This window comes from Nesoenas mayeri (assembly GCF_963082525.1).
Source record: "Nesoenas mayeri genome assembly, chromosome: 2".
Lineage (NCBI taxonomy): Eukaryota > Metazoa > Chordata > Aves > Columbiformes > Columbidae > Nesoenas > Nesoenas mayeri.
In genome coordinates, this window is record NC_137543.1 from 160,742,373 (window position 1) to 160,757,603 (window position 15,231).

General features: G+C 43.8%; 1 protein-coding gene across 1 annotated transcript in view; it reads left to right on the forward strand.

Annotated features, from left to right (window-relative positions):
- The window catches only part of LOC308038104 (vasoactive intestinal polypeptide receptor), a gene marked incomplete at its 3' end in the record, with an annotated part of 117,581 nt that overhangs the window by 40,032 nt on the left and 62,318 nt on the right, over nt 1-15,231 (forward strand). The window contains exon 2 of the mRNA XM_080340383.1: nt 4,132-4,228. Coding sequence (XP_080196509.1) covers nt 4,132-4,228 — 97 coding nt within the window. The remainder of the gene's footprint in view (nt 1-4,131; nt 4,229-15,231) is intronic.

Below are 15,231 nucleotides of genomic sequence, written 5' to 3' on the forward strand. Positions count from 1 at the left end.
ATGATTCAGTTAAAGGTCTTTAGACATTAAATTCACACATCACTGACCTTCCCCAGCTAAATAGGAGGTATTTTAGTTTGAACTGGTCCAGCTACAGTCAGTGAAGTGGGATGAAAGCCTTCAGGGCTGACGCTCGCTAGTTCTCTGTGGACTAGAAGGAATAGTAAAAATAATTTCAGACTAAGTATATAGCTTTTACCCAGCTAAAATGAAGGAAAATATGTGCCACTGAGAGAGAAGGTGAGATACATCCTACTCTTTGTTCATTTGTGGTTTTTTATGGAATCATAGAATCATTTAGGTTGGAAAGGATCTTTAAGATCAAGACCAACCATTAATGCTGTCAAATCCAACTCTAAACTATGTCCCTAAGTACCACATCTGCATGTCTTTTTATAGTAAACACCTCCAGGGATGGTGACTCCACCACTGCCCTGAGCAGCCTGTTCCAATGCCCAACAGCCCTAAACCTACCTGGTGCAACTTCAGGTGATTTCCTTTTGCACTATCACTTGTTACTCAGGAGAAGAGACCAACCCCTCCTTGCTGCAACCTCCTTTCAGGCATTTCAGAGATCAAAGGGTCTCCCCTCAGCTCCTGTTCTCCAGCTGAACCCCCCCAGGTCCCTCAGCCGCTTCCATCACACTTGTGCTCCAGCCCCTGACCAGCTCTGTTCCCTTCTCTCAACTTGCTCCAGCACCTCAAGGCCTGACCCCAGGATTTGAGGTTTGTCCTCCCCAGGTCCCAGCACAGGGACGGTCACTGCCCTGGGCCTGCTGACCACACCAGTGCTGGTACCAGCCAGGATGCTGGTGGCCTCTTGGCCACCTGGGCACACGCTGGCTCATGTTCAGCCACTGTCACCAACACCCCAGGTCCTTTTCCCTCAAGCACTTTCCAGCCGCTCTTCTCTGAGCCTGCAGTGTTCATGGGGTTGTTGTGACTCAAATGTAGGACCTGGCACTTGGCCTTGTTAAACCTCAGACAATTGGCCTCAGCCCATAGATCCAGCCAGCGTATTGTCACCCACAAACTTACTGTTTGTTTGCTTTCAAGTATCTAGTACTGTTTCAGAGAGCTTAATATATATGAAGTACCTGTTTGGGGATTGGCAGATCCAACATACAATTTACATGGACCTGTGTTACCTGAAGTAAAAGCTGTTGGCCAAAAGGGATACCCTAGGACATCTCAACTGAGGTCAAGTACCTCTATTAGGGAGACTAAATCCCACTTCAGTGTCTGGCTCTGCTTGAAATCAGTGCAGATCTGGCACTAAAATAGTCCTTCAGTCAACAGATCTACCCACCTTGCTTAAAAGCTCACAGCAAGTCAACACCAGCACTACAAATCCAAGATCACATGTGTTTTGGTGGTTCAGCTATTGGAGACACTTTTTCCAGAGGTTTGCCTTACATAGATGTCTTTCCTCTTGGACCAGTATCAAAAAGATGAAATTTTTTTTTAAATTACATCTATGACCAAGTTTATCTGAATCTATCACAAGCCCATTTTTCTCAGAATACTAACGATGAATCAGCCTCACTTTTTTTAAAGGTGATAAAATATTTACTCAAGAGTAAATACCAGGCCATTGAGGTAAATATGCAATCAACCAATTTAGGCATGCATTTTTAGTGAAGATGCTTAGTGAAGTACTTGCTAATGGACTTGGTAGAAAATTTACTGCATACAAAAAGAAAAAAAGTTGTAGAAATACACAGTGCTTTGCCAACTCTGATCAAAGTTAGAGTTGTATGAATTAATTTATAAAGTGAAAACTTGAGTTATTTATAGATGTGAAATGAATTTGGCAATGGTTTTAGTCCAGAGAGTTAACACTTCCCTTTAAAAAAGTCAGAATGTTTTGAAAACATTTCAATCTTTATTTTTACAGCAAATGTTCTGCAAATCTCTCACGCTTCTCCTCACACTTTTTTAATTTTAAAATAAAAAGGCAAGAAGCACTGTAAATCAAAACGAAGTGAATTTATGGTATTTTAGATGAGCCAAAATAAAATTTCTTAAGATCTTTTTCCCTTTGGGAAAAAGAAACATTTGAGTACCAAGACAACTCCAAGTAATTCCCCTCTTTTCGTGTTTGTTTTTTATTTATTTTTAATTTGTCTAGAAAAGTACATAATTACTTGTTTATACACTACTAATCAAGGCCCATTCCCAACCTAAAGGAAAATACTTTCTGAACAAGACATGGGGTAAAACAGGGCAGTGTGCTGGCTGGGTTAATAAGAAAAGGCAAGAATAAATTTAATATGCTAAATTATTTCATAATTTTCATCCAAAAGGCATTTTACATCAAACGATTGTTCCTTCAAAGGATTTCTGGGTCTTCTGTCTTACAAACTTGACTGGCAAATATATGGATAGAGAAATAGCTCACACATTTTCAAACAGGACATGAAAAGTTCTTTTCTGTTTTTTTCTTTCTCTGCCTTTTTCTCATGAAAAAATATGCTTTTTCCAAAATCCAGAAAGAATTAACATGGAATTAATGACTTCTTACAGGCAGAGGCTCATCCCATGTCATCAAAATGTCTCTGAATCTCACCCTGCTCATGGTTTTTCCTGCATCGTATTCAACCGTACAAACTCTAACTGAGACTTCTGCTCTCACTGTCTCTTTGCAGCTGAGTTTCTGAAGAGGTTTCTCCTGACTGAATGCCATTTCCAATCTCTTTTTTGAAGAGATGGGGTTTTGTGCATAATGGGACCTCAATTCCTGCTTGCAGTGTAGCAAGGGGTTCCAAGTTGATAGTGTGTTGGTGACAAGGGGACATGTTGTGTGACTCATTGTCCACTCCTTCTTCAAACTGCAAATTTTCGTTTGCACATTTTATGATTGAGGTTGTTCATAAATTATGTGCTGTAAGGAGTCCACGATTAATTACCTGAACACTTACAGCCACCGTTGTATTACAAATACAATATAATTAGGTCTGACTGAGGAGAAACCACTTGGGGGAAAAAGTCTTGTCATTGGGAATTTCCTGCTTTTTAGCTCCTTGATCTCCTAATCTGCATCAGAGATTTTGTTCTTATTTGATTTGGTTTTTGTTTTGCTTTGAATTAGCATGAGCCAGGAGGCAGGCCATGTGAGAACAGAGGGAATAATCCATGTAAGCACAGATCCCACTGCTCGCAGCATGAATATTAAAACTACCGTCTTCCTGCCCTAGAGAGCTGGTGGTATTAGGTTTCTCAGGCAGGGTTTTCAGAGCACAAAGAAGCAAAATTGCTCCTGATCATCAGAAAAAAAAAGTAGGCTGTTTTATTTTTTTTTAAGGAAGGCATGGGGGGAAATGATGGTTTTTTATCAGCAGGCTCTGGGTTACACTCCCTTCTCTCAAGCAAACATAAAATAAGGCTGGATGTATATAGAACCATAGAATCATTCTCGTTGGAAGTGATCATCAAGATCATTGAGTCCAACCATAACCTAACTCTATCACTAAATTGTGTCTCTGAGAACCTCATCTAAATGCCTTTTAGAACCCTCCAGGGATGGTGACTTCACCACTTCCTTGGGCAGCCTGTTCCACTGTTTCACAGCACTTTCTGTGAAGAATTTTTTCCCCATTATCACAGAATCACAGAATGTCAGGGATTGGAAGGGACCTGGAAAGCTCATCCAGTGCAATCCCCCCATGAAGCAGGAACACCCAGATGAGGCTACACAGGAAGGTGTCCAGGCAGGTTTGAATGTCTGCAGAGAAGGAGACTCCACAACCTCCCCTGGGCAGCCTGATCCAGTGTTCTGTCACCCTTATTGAGAAGAAGTTTCTTCTCAAATTTAAGTGGAACATCTTGTGTTCCAGTTTGTACCCATTACCCCTTGTCCTATTATTGGTTGCCATCGAGAAGAGCCTGGCTCCATCCTCCTGACACTCACCCTTTATATATTTGTAAACATTAATGAGGTCACCTCTCAGTCTCCTCTTCTCCAAGCTCAAGAGCCCCAGCTCCCTCAGCCTTTCCTCATTAGGGAGATGCTCCACTCCTTTATTATGCAGCGGCCCAGGAGAGCACAGGTGGCCATGAATCCCCAGGAATGCATCTCTGAGAACAGGTGGGTTTTGCTCACTCTCTTCTTCTCCTCTGCCCTTTCTGCAGGCATCCAGCACACGACCAGAATGCAGCATCATGCAGGAGATTGAAGAGGAACGTAGCCAGTGCTTGGCAGAGCTTGTTGGGGATAACCAGACTTCAGGTATGAGAACTCTTTCTTTGCTCCCTGGTCTACAAGCCAACATCACTCAACCTCACATCTCACTTGTCTGTGCCATTTCTTACCTATTCTGCTGCTGGAGCAGGGCAGTCACTCCAGCTGATGTTCAGCTCTCACATTAAGAGGGAGAGAAATAGGTACTTCCAAAGTATGAATCAATCAACCAAGAGTTTGAAAAGCTCTCAGGGTGTCACTCACTGCCTCTCAGCTGGGTAAGCCTACCTTAGGTGTCTTGATGTGTTTAATCACAGTCATCCTGCTCTCTGAACTGAAAGTGCCTTAACTAGTTTTTCCCAGGGATCTGAAAGCCAGAAGTTCTCATAGGCCTTGGTTTGCTTCAAGGGAAGTCATGGTGACTTTCACCTTCTGTTGAACTGCCCTCGCATCCCCATGCCAAAATTACTTCTGTCCTGGTGGCGAAGCAGAGAAAGGAAGAGTGTGTGCTCCAAAGCTTCAAGGTATCTATGAAGTTGGGCCAGGTGGTTGAGATCATCTCCTTGTTCATATGATACGGAGCACCCATCACATTGGGCACTCCTCCTGGAAGGCTTTCTGGTCTGCTTAACCCACTCTCTGCTTCAGGAGAGGAGGGCCAGGTCCATGATGCCACCTTTGCCCTCCAGCCTCCCAAGGTTTCTCTATCTCAGTCTCAGGCAGTAGCCACGGAGTTGTGTCTCCCTTGAGGAGCAGGCATGACACACCATGCGTTGGGCACATGTGGTTTCAAAGCAGGAGAAAAGCTATGGGATGTTGCTTTGAGCAGAGGAGCTGCAAACCAACCTGTGAGACAGGACACAGGTGGGTGACATTGAAAGTGTCGATGCCAACACAATTCTCCAGTGGGCAACCTGCAGGGGGGTTGGGAAAATTTGACAATGCCACCCATGCTTGGTCTTGAATTGTAGAGTTCAGTGTGACAGACAAAGAAACTTCTGGTTTTGCTGCTGTCCCATCCCATCCCATCCCATCCCATCCCACAGCAGTGCTGTCAAAGTCCAAAGTTGAGGCACCAAGTTGTACCTCTCCCCCTCCAAATGCCTCTCTCAAGTTAGAGGTCCTGGTTTTGTGAGTAAAGGAGTTGTAGGGACCAGCCTGTCAGACTCCAGAAACAAGGTGGAAGGGGTGGGATGATGAGCATTCTGCTTAAAATTTCCTGTAAGAGTTAAAAAATGGAAGAGGATGTCTTCTCGTCCTCTGTCCCTTGGCATTGCTTGCAGGAAGGCTGCAAACTGTAGGACTGCTCTGCACAATGCTTATTAATGATAGACTAGCATCCTGGGGATATGCTGATCCCTGGAGGAGCTTTACTGGATGCAAGAATGGCTTTTGGCCCCTGCTTTTATCTACTAAGCCATGGTTTTCTTTGATTCGGAAATTATTTCAAGAGTCCCTGTACAGTTAAATGGAGCCCTTTGACGAAATAGTCTCCTGGAATCCAGTAAAGGGAAAAGTCAAGGTAGTTAAAAACATTCATTTGAAAGCAAACTAAATGTTTCATTTCATTTCCATCAACATTTAAAGAAATTCAATTAGCATGCATTCAAAACAGAAGAAAAATACTTGAAGTGTTAATTTTTTTCCTGCTTTTTAAAAATTATTTTTCTCATTATAAATTTAAATCCAAACCAGCTTTTTCTTTTCTCTATATTGATTAAACCATTGAAAATATTTTTCCTGATTCTGATGTAAAAACACACTCAATCGTGTTGCAAGCCCTTAATGCCCAGTCACTAGCAAGTATAAAACAATCATTTGGAGGTTGTTTTTCATAATGCAGTGCTGAAATATTGGACTGGGATAATTTTACATTTCTACCAGTCACTACCTATAGTCATAAAATGGGACTGATTCAGAAATTGCTGTTGTGAGCACTATGAAATGTTTTTCTCCATGGAGACCGTACCTGCTACTCCTGAGTTAATGTCAGATGTCATTTGTGTATCTGCATGTCTGGGTAGAAATGGTCATTGGTGACATCAGAGTGGAATAAGTGCGTGTGTGCAACCAAATTTGACAATGAAAACTGTGTGGAAAGCAGTTGGCATCCATTTACCCCAAAAGAACAGGTATTTAAGAGCTCAGTAACTTATCTAGACACTCATGGCTGCCCTTGCAATCAAGAGAAAGAAACCAGCATCTCAAAAGTTGTTGGCTCTCAAATGGGTGACTATGGGTGGATCATCTTATGGAGAAGTCTGTTGTGAAAGTGGGGTGGATGGTGTGGACAGGTAACTTTAAAAAAATAAAAATCATAGTAAAACTCCCAGGAAAAATGTAATTTGAACACAGTTCCATCTTCCAGAGAAGGAGAATGGAAAGCAATTGAGATTCCCTGCCATCCGTAACATAAATACCTTGATTTATGGCCAGGTAGGTGTGTTGCTTTCTGTGCATTCCACGTCCTCTCAGCAAAAAGAAAATCACTTGAGGTTTAATAACCAATTTGTTATCCTTTCTAATTAAATGAGTGGAAATAAGGAAACGCACCATTTCAGCACAGTCTGGAAATAAAGCTTTGTTTGGAAGCCATTATCCATTGTATTGATCAGAGAGGCTTAATCACAGGCGTAATTTGATGTGTCGGATAGATTAGTCACTTATTAAGAGCACCTGACCATAGAGCTGAGATTGATCACCGGCTCAAGATAAACAGGTAGATTTGCACTGATAAACAATAACGTCTGTCTTTGCTCCTTTTGTCTTCCAATATTCATTCCTTATAGCGGGTATATATGCATGGGTGATACCGATACTTTCTTTTCAAATTAAATCTCTGTGTTTCTGGTCCTGGTAGTAGGTGCCAATTGCTTTTTTTGCTGTCAGTAGTTCTGGACCACAGACCTGTTGTTTATTACTAGCGGGATGGGAGTCTCTCTGTTCCCTATTAGGAGTGTGATTGAGTGTCGTTGAAGTCACCCACATTTAAAGAGACTTTAGCAGAGACACAGGAGACAAACAGGGGTCACAAAACTATGGTGAGAACAGCTGAGCTTTTCAGCACAGGAAGGGCTGCAGAAGCTACAACTGGGGAGAAAACAGCAGAGTAGACCAGTTTAAGCTGGCGGCGTGTACAGAGGGGAATAAAACGATTGTGAGATCAAAGTCTGGACTTTAAAGGAAGTTTGCAACCATCAGAGGATACTGAACAGCCTTTCTGGAGGTTTGCAGGAACAAATCTTTTATTGGCTTTGGGGCAGAGCTTGCTCAGTTTATGAAAGGGTGTGTAGGATGCTGGGTTGGATTTCATGGGCAGGACTGTCCTTGCAGTCTGTTATCCTTTTACCTCCATTCTGAAATATCTAGTAAAGATGTAAAGTGATAGTTGTGATTCAATACAGAATTAGATTCTTTATCGTTAAAATCAAGACTAAGTAGACTGAGATCAGTTTGTTTCCCATGGGTAAACAACCATCACACAGGAATAACTTCTGGTGAGGGATTTATTTCACTTGATATTTGGTAGATCTAGTGTATTCTGGCCAAGTGTAGGCATCTCTTTTAGGATGTGATGAATCATGTTCAGATTGTCTTGCCTGTTGATGAGATCTTCATTTACTATGAGGGGATTCTTAATGATCAGCTCAACTTTCTTGGAAATAACCCCAGTTCACACATGATTCCTGTCCTGGTGTTCACTGGCTTGAAGGGGATTTGGCCTAATGAAGTGAAGTCCCAATTACATCATAAATCTCATCGTCCACATACAGAATTGCATTTCAGGAAGATAAACTTTGGCTTGCATATTTGTTAGAGGATCTTTCCAGCCCTTTGGCCCCCAAAGAGTGCTTACAATATAGTTTGAGCCATTATTAAAAAAAAAAATGTACTGAAAAACCTGTTACTGTGTCAGTGGCAGGATTCTTCCCTACTCAATGCAGGACATAATGCACAAAATGCCTCATCCCAATCTCAGTGCAGACTGTGTTCCTCAAGTACCTAAAACTCAACTCAGTGAGGTTGTTTGCACTGTTTCTATGAAGTGATGTAGAAGACTTTTTGCTGGGTTTTGACACATCAGAAAATGAGTTTGAGTTATTCCTCCCCTTATCACACAGCCAAGGATAAAGTGCTGCTGGATTGCATCACACATGGATGTACCTGGGTGTTGAAGTAATGAAATGTATAGTTTTGTTATCTATGTGGTGTCTGGTTTGCCTTGCAGAAAACGGGCCATTCTCAGGGCAGGCATGGCTGGATGCACTAGAGAAAATACCGTGAATGACACAGATCACATCTCCTTGTAACGATGTCATGCAAATGTGAATCATTAGCTGTGGATGCCTTAATTTCCCACCCTAAGCATGTCTTTGGCCCACTCCATGCTCATCTCACATATGGTCTCCCTGCAAGCTTTACCTCACTTGATATCCATAGATTATTCCAACTACAGCAGCACTGTTGCTGCAGTTAGGTGACTCCTGGCCTTAGTTTTCCTCCTTTAAGGTATAAATATTAATATTTTCCTATCTAGCAGGGGTAAGGTAAGGACAAAAAAATTGAAAGCTGTCCAGCTATTTTATGATTCATACTTATAAAAGTACTGTAGCAAGAGAGAGGAATAGGAAATGCAATATTTTGGCAGCAGCTACAATTTAAATTCTCATGAAGCTACTATATATCTGGGTAGAAACAATATCCCAAAAGAGAAAATTCATGTCATACAGTTTAGGTGCCTCTTCTCTTTCTCCACCTTTCTTCTCTCAAATAAATCTGTACATAGTATCGTACACTAATTTGCAATGACTTTGGGTGCAGAATTTTGTGGATGGTGTTTTTCCATGAGCTGCAGAAGTGTAAGTGAAACGAGCTCAGAACTTCACAGCTGGAGGTTCTCAGCATCTTATGGAGACACACCAGTATTTGGTCTCTCTGTTCCCCCCAGTTCAGTAGCATGGAAACAGCTGAGAAGATTTTCTAAGTGTCACTGAAAATTACCAAGAGCCATCAAGGACCTGCTAGAGTTGAGTTGCTTCTGGTACCTAAAGTACTTCAGCACTGCACTTTATATTTGCAATCTAGACCTGTCCATCTTTCCAGCAGGATTTGAAACCCAATCAAAAAGTCAAAAAAAGTGGAAAATATTAAAAAAAAAAAAAGAGTGGCAATCCCCCTCCCAATGCCTGTTCATATCTGCTTAATTTGTACATGCTTCACACTTGTTGTGGGCAATAGATCTGAGTCCTGCAAGCTCGACACCAGCATCATCGCATGCAAACGAATCCCAGTGGGAAATGGTCCACATTGTTTATTGTCTATAAATTGCTTTTGCTGCTCCACAGGCCTAGAGAAGAGGCTGGCTTGAAAAGCCAAATTTGGAGCTTGAGGTTCTGTGTTAGTCTCCTTTGAAGAAGTTAAGGCGTGTTTGATGGGCGAAGAAGCAGTGAACATATGGAAATTAAAAGTCAAGCTGGAAAAACGTTAATGAAGTTTAAATGAGGAGTCTGTTTATTCATCACCATCTGCTTATGGTGCAGTAAGATAAGAAATAATTAATAGTTCCTTGCTTGCAAAAGTTCAAGTGAATTCTCACCTTCCAGTTGCATAAGACCTCCGGGGATAGCTGATGTGTCAGTTGGATTTGTATGACGGGTTATCAGCAGCTCTCCAGACGCTCCATCACTAGACCAGGCACTACATGGCTGATGACAACACAAGTGCCTGAGTTAGCACACAGAGCAGGGCGGAGAAAGGGGGTGGATGGACCCAGGGCTGGGGATGCGCTATATTTTCTGGCTGTATCAGGGTTGTGGTTCATCTCTGAGACTTGCTGAGGACTCACATGGGTGCACCTTGCACCTTCACCTGCATGAGGATGGGTGTTTTCATTAGGAAACGGCCACTGGTTTAAGCTCATTAGCAGTGAGGTCATTTAGATGAGCCACTAAACTGGCAGATTTGAAGAGTGGCAGCTTGCAGGGGAAAGATAGATCTTGGCAGATGTCCCAGGGGGTCTCTGTATAATAATATAAGGTGGCAATGGTGTAGCCAGAGGAGAGACCTGTCCTCAGGCTGAGAAGGTCTGCAGGGAGGCTGTGCTTGCAGGAGAGTCAGGCGCATGTGGTGGCGTGCGCCTGTTGTCCCAGCTGTTTCGGGAGGCACAGTCTGTCGGATCGCTTGAACCCAGGATATGAGTCCCACAGAGTGGTGCTGGGGCTGCCGGTGTTGTGTTCGGTGTTGAAACCCCAGAGGGGTTGGGCCGGGGGCACCAGTGTAGTCATTGAATATTGAATTCGGAGTAGAAAACTCCATGACCGGAGCCCTGATGCAGAATAAACGCTTGCAGGCCTGGGCAACACAAAGAGATGCAGGCTCTAGAAATTTAGAGAGCAACTACAATGTATTGAGTACTGTCCGGGCACAAATGAGGAGCAAGTTGAGAGTGTATGGGTGAGAATTAAGAGGCAGGCTGGCAGGGGAGACACTGTTGTAGGTGTCTATTACAGACAACCAGATCAAGGTCAGGAAGCTGATGAGGTCTTCTACAGGCAGCTGAGAGTGGCCTCACAATCACAGGCCCTGGTTGTCACAGGGGATTTTAACTTCCCTGATGTCTGCTGGAAGGACTACTCAGCCAGCCAGCCACAGTCCAGGAGGTTCATCCAGTGCATTGAAGATAACTTTCTTATGCAAATGGTGGAGGAGCTGACCAGGAGATGTGCACTGCTGGACCTCATCCTCACTAACAAGGAGAGTCTGGTTGAAGCGATAAAGGTTGAGGGCTGCCTTGGTTGCAGCGACCATGGAATGGTGGAGTTCAGGATCTTGTGCGGCAGGAGCAGAGTTGCAACCCTGGACTTCAGCAGGGCAAATTTTGGCCTTTTCAAGCAATTGCTAGAGAAAATCCCATGGGCAAGGCTGCTTGAAGGTAAAGAGGCCCAAGATAGTTGGTTAATATTCAGGGATTTCTTCTACCAAGCTCAAGATCAGAGCATCCCGGCACGTAGGAAGTCAAGGAAGGGAGCCAGGAGACCTGCGTGGTTAAACAGGGAACTGCTGGGTAAGCTCAGGTGGAAGAGGAGAGTTTACAGATCATGGAAGGAGGGGCTGGCCACTTGGGAAGAATACAAGGCTGTTGTCAGGGGATGTAGGGAGGCAACTAGGAAAGCTAAGGCCTCGTTAGAATTAAAGCTGGCATGAGGGGTCAAGGACAACAGAAAGAGCTTCTTCAAATACGTGGCAGATAAAACTAACACCAAAGGCAATGTAGGCCCATTGATGAATGAGGTGGGTGCCCTGGTGACAGAAGACACAGAGAAGGCAGAGTTACTGAATGCCTTCTTTGTTTCTGTCTACTCTGCCGGAGCCTGTCCTGAGGAGACCATACCCCTGAGGCCCCAGAGGAAGTCAGGACGTTGCAAGAATTTGCCTTGGTTGATGAGGACTGGGTTAAGAAACAATTAGGCAATCTGAACATCCATAAATCCATGGGCCCAGATGGGATGCACCCACGGGTGCTGAGGGAGCTGGCTGACATCATTGCTGGACCAGTCTCCATCATCTTTGCCAAGTCTTGGGTGACGGGAGAGGTGCCTGAGGACTGGAGGAAAGTTAACGTCACCCCAGTCTTCAAAAAGGGCAAGAAGGAAGACCCGGGTAATTATAGACCGGTCAGCCTCACCTACATCCCTGGGAAAGTAATGGAACAGCTTATCCTTGCTGCCATCTCAAGGTATATCAAGGATAAGAGGGTCATTAGGGGCAGTCAACATCGCTTCACCAAGGGGAAGTCATGCTTAACCAACTCCATAGCCTTTTATGAAGATATAACGAGGTGGATAGATGATGGCAGGGTGGTGGATGTGGTCTACCTTGACTTGAGTAAAGCATTCGGCATGGTCTCCCACAGCATCCTCATAGCTAAACTGAGGAAGTGTGGTCTGGATGATCGAGTAGTGAGGTGGACTGTGAACTGGCTGAAGGAAAGAAGTCAGAGAGTCGTGGTCAATGGGGCAGAGTCCAGTTGGAGGCCTGTATCTAGTGCAGTGCCTCAAGAGTCGGTGCTGGGGCCACTACTGTTCAATATATTCATCAATGACTTGGATGAGGGACTAGAGTGTACTATCAGCAAGTTTGCTGATGACACCAAGCTGGGAGGAGTGGCTGACACTGGAAGTTGTGCTGCCATCCAGAGACCTGGGCAGGCTGGAGACCTGGGTGGGGAAAAATTTAATGAAATAGAACAAGGGCAAATGTAGAGTATTGCATCTGGGTAGGAACAACCCCAGGTTCCAGTGTAAGTTGGGGAATGATCCTTTAGAGAGCAGTGTAGGGGAGAGGGACCTGGGGATCCTGGTGGACAGCAGGATGACCATGAGCCAGCACTGTGCCCTTGTGGCCAAGAGGGCCAATGGCATCCTGGGGTGTATTAGAAAGGAGGTGGTCAGTAGGTCTAGAGAGGTTTTCCTTCCTCTCTACTCTGCCCTGGGGAGACCACACCTGGAATATTGTGTCCAGTTCTGGGCTCCTCAGTTCAACGACAGGGAACTGCTGGAGGGAGTCCAGCGTAGGGCAACCAAGATGCTGAAGGGAGTGGAGCACCTCCCTTATGAGGAAAGACTGAGGGAGCTGGGTCTCTTTAGTTTGGAGGAGACTGAGGGGTGACCTTATTAATGTTTACAAATATACGAAGAGTGAGTGTGACAAGGATGGAGCCAGGCTCGTCTCAGTGACAAACAATGGTAGGACAAGGGGTAATGGGTTTAAGCTGGAACATAAGAGGTTCCACTTAAACGTGAGAAGAAACTTCTTCTCGGTGAGGGTAACAGAACACTGGCCCAGGCTGCCCAGGGAGGTTGTGGAGCCTCCAACTCTGGAGACATTCAAACCCACCTGGACACTTTCCTGTGTAGCCTCATCTGGGTGTTCCTGCTCCGACAGGGGCATTGGACTAGATGATCTTTTGAGGTTCCTTCCAGTCCCTAGCATTCTATGATTCTATGACTCTTGTGAGTCCTCAGCCACAAGTCAAAGTTCTTATCAGATGCTGTTGGATAATCAGTGTGCCCTCCAGGTGTCATTTCAGAATTGTGTAGGGTTCTCATAAGTCTTGTACCATATCCATCACCCCCTCTAAAACCTCATCTATCCTGGGACATCAGGAATGTCATGAAATTACTACTGCTGGTCAGCTCAATCAAGCCTTGATGATCCAGTCAACAAATACAACGAAGTCTAGGGAGCAATTCAAAACAGTCTAAACCAGATACCTACATTTGATATTAATGATCTCTTTGAAGACAAAGGGACATTCAGGATTCCTTTCCGTGTTGTCTTTCCTTAGTTTTTTGTTTACTGTATTTTATTACTCTGGTCTAGGTGATAAAAGGGCCTCTTGGTTTCAGTCTTGCTCTGATCAGCAGCATTGGGCAGCTTCCAGATATGACATCAGTCTTCTCCATTCCTGGACAAAGTGGCCTCTCCTACAAGAGAGGAAAATTCAGCCATGTGACATCAAGATCTTAAACCCCAGATTCTCATTTATCTCTCTTGGAGGATCAGTACCAGAGTCCAGGTGTCTTTCATTTAACAGATTTTTTTCCTCCAGCTATTGGACAGTGGCCATGACACTCAGTTGGGACAGGCCACTGCATGGTGTCTCCAAATGATCTTCCTTCATTAATGCTTTCCTCATCTGCTCTGGAACACTTCCCAGCCACCAACACTTCATGCTGAAGCTCTTACAGATGTGGAGCCTCCTCTCTGGAAATTCAAAATAAAAGAAAACTGCCCTGTATTTTTCAGATGATAACCCTCTCCTCCATGCTAGGAAATCTGGCATCTAAAACATGGTAAGGAAGCACATGTTGCCATGGTGGTAAACCCAGGTTCAACCATAGATGTAAGGAGCTCTCAGACTTTTGTGTAGACTACTTTGATCCAGTCCAAGGTTGATGGCCATTCTTTCAGGCCATGAGTCTCTTTCTCAGGAAAGAATACCCAAAAGTGTTTTCCCTACAAAGCTGTTATTTGGCTGTCCATCCTTTCTTGGAAACCCTCTGCTCAAGAAAGGTGCATCTCTCCACTGATTCCCAGTTGAGTAGTGGTACCTCCTTGCTGCTCTCTGAGCCTACCCTATAACCTGAAGTCCAGACACCCACCAGCAACAGGATAAAGTTCAAACACAGATCTATACAGCACCCCATCATTGTTCCCCGAAGAGCTAAGACCTGACTTTTGCCTTGAACTCACATTTTTTGTGACACAGTCACAAGATAAAACTTTACAACATCTGTTTTCTGCCTTAATATGCTGTAGGAGTGGAGGGTTTTCTTTTGTTTTGCCTGTTGCTGACATGTCCTGGCTGCAAGCTTTCTGACAAATAGCGGTGTTTATTTGACCTGGGAACAGCTGTCTTGTGGCTTGTCAGGATTAACAACCATTTAGTGGACATAAGTCTCCTACTGAAAAAGTCATTTTAGTTTGGAGAACATGTAGCATTTTTAAATGCCATCAGACCTTCTGGTTACTTCTTCTTTTCCTTTAGCATGGGATAATATATAAATGCACACAGCCTTAGTTATGCAAAAGTTATAAAAATAAGGAGAAAATGCCATTGCTACAGACCAATGGAAAGAGAACGCAAAGCATTTTCAAAGCTCTGGATAATTGTTCAGATGAAATCCATCTATGGAGAGCTTTAGTTTTGACAACAGCTTCTATTTGTCCTCCTCACATTCCATCAGATTTCTGGTTAAGAAATCTCTCCTTCCTCATCTTTTTTTTTTTTAAATTTTTGTTTTCCTGCTGACCGTATCAGAGCATTTCCATGACCATTTTTACATAGGATAACGTTGGAAAACGTTGCATATGCCATAAGTTATGTTAAATTCCCATTGCAATATATGGCCAAGATCCAAAACCTGCTGGTGCTGGTGGAGATTTTTCCACTGATTTCACTGTGCACTGGACTTTCTGTAACCTGCATGCCTTTATTTCTTGATATCCAGACTTTTTAACATAGGAAAATGAAATTGTGGAGAACATGA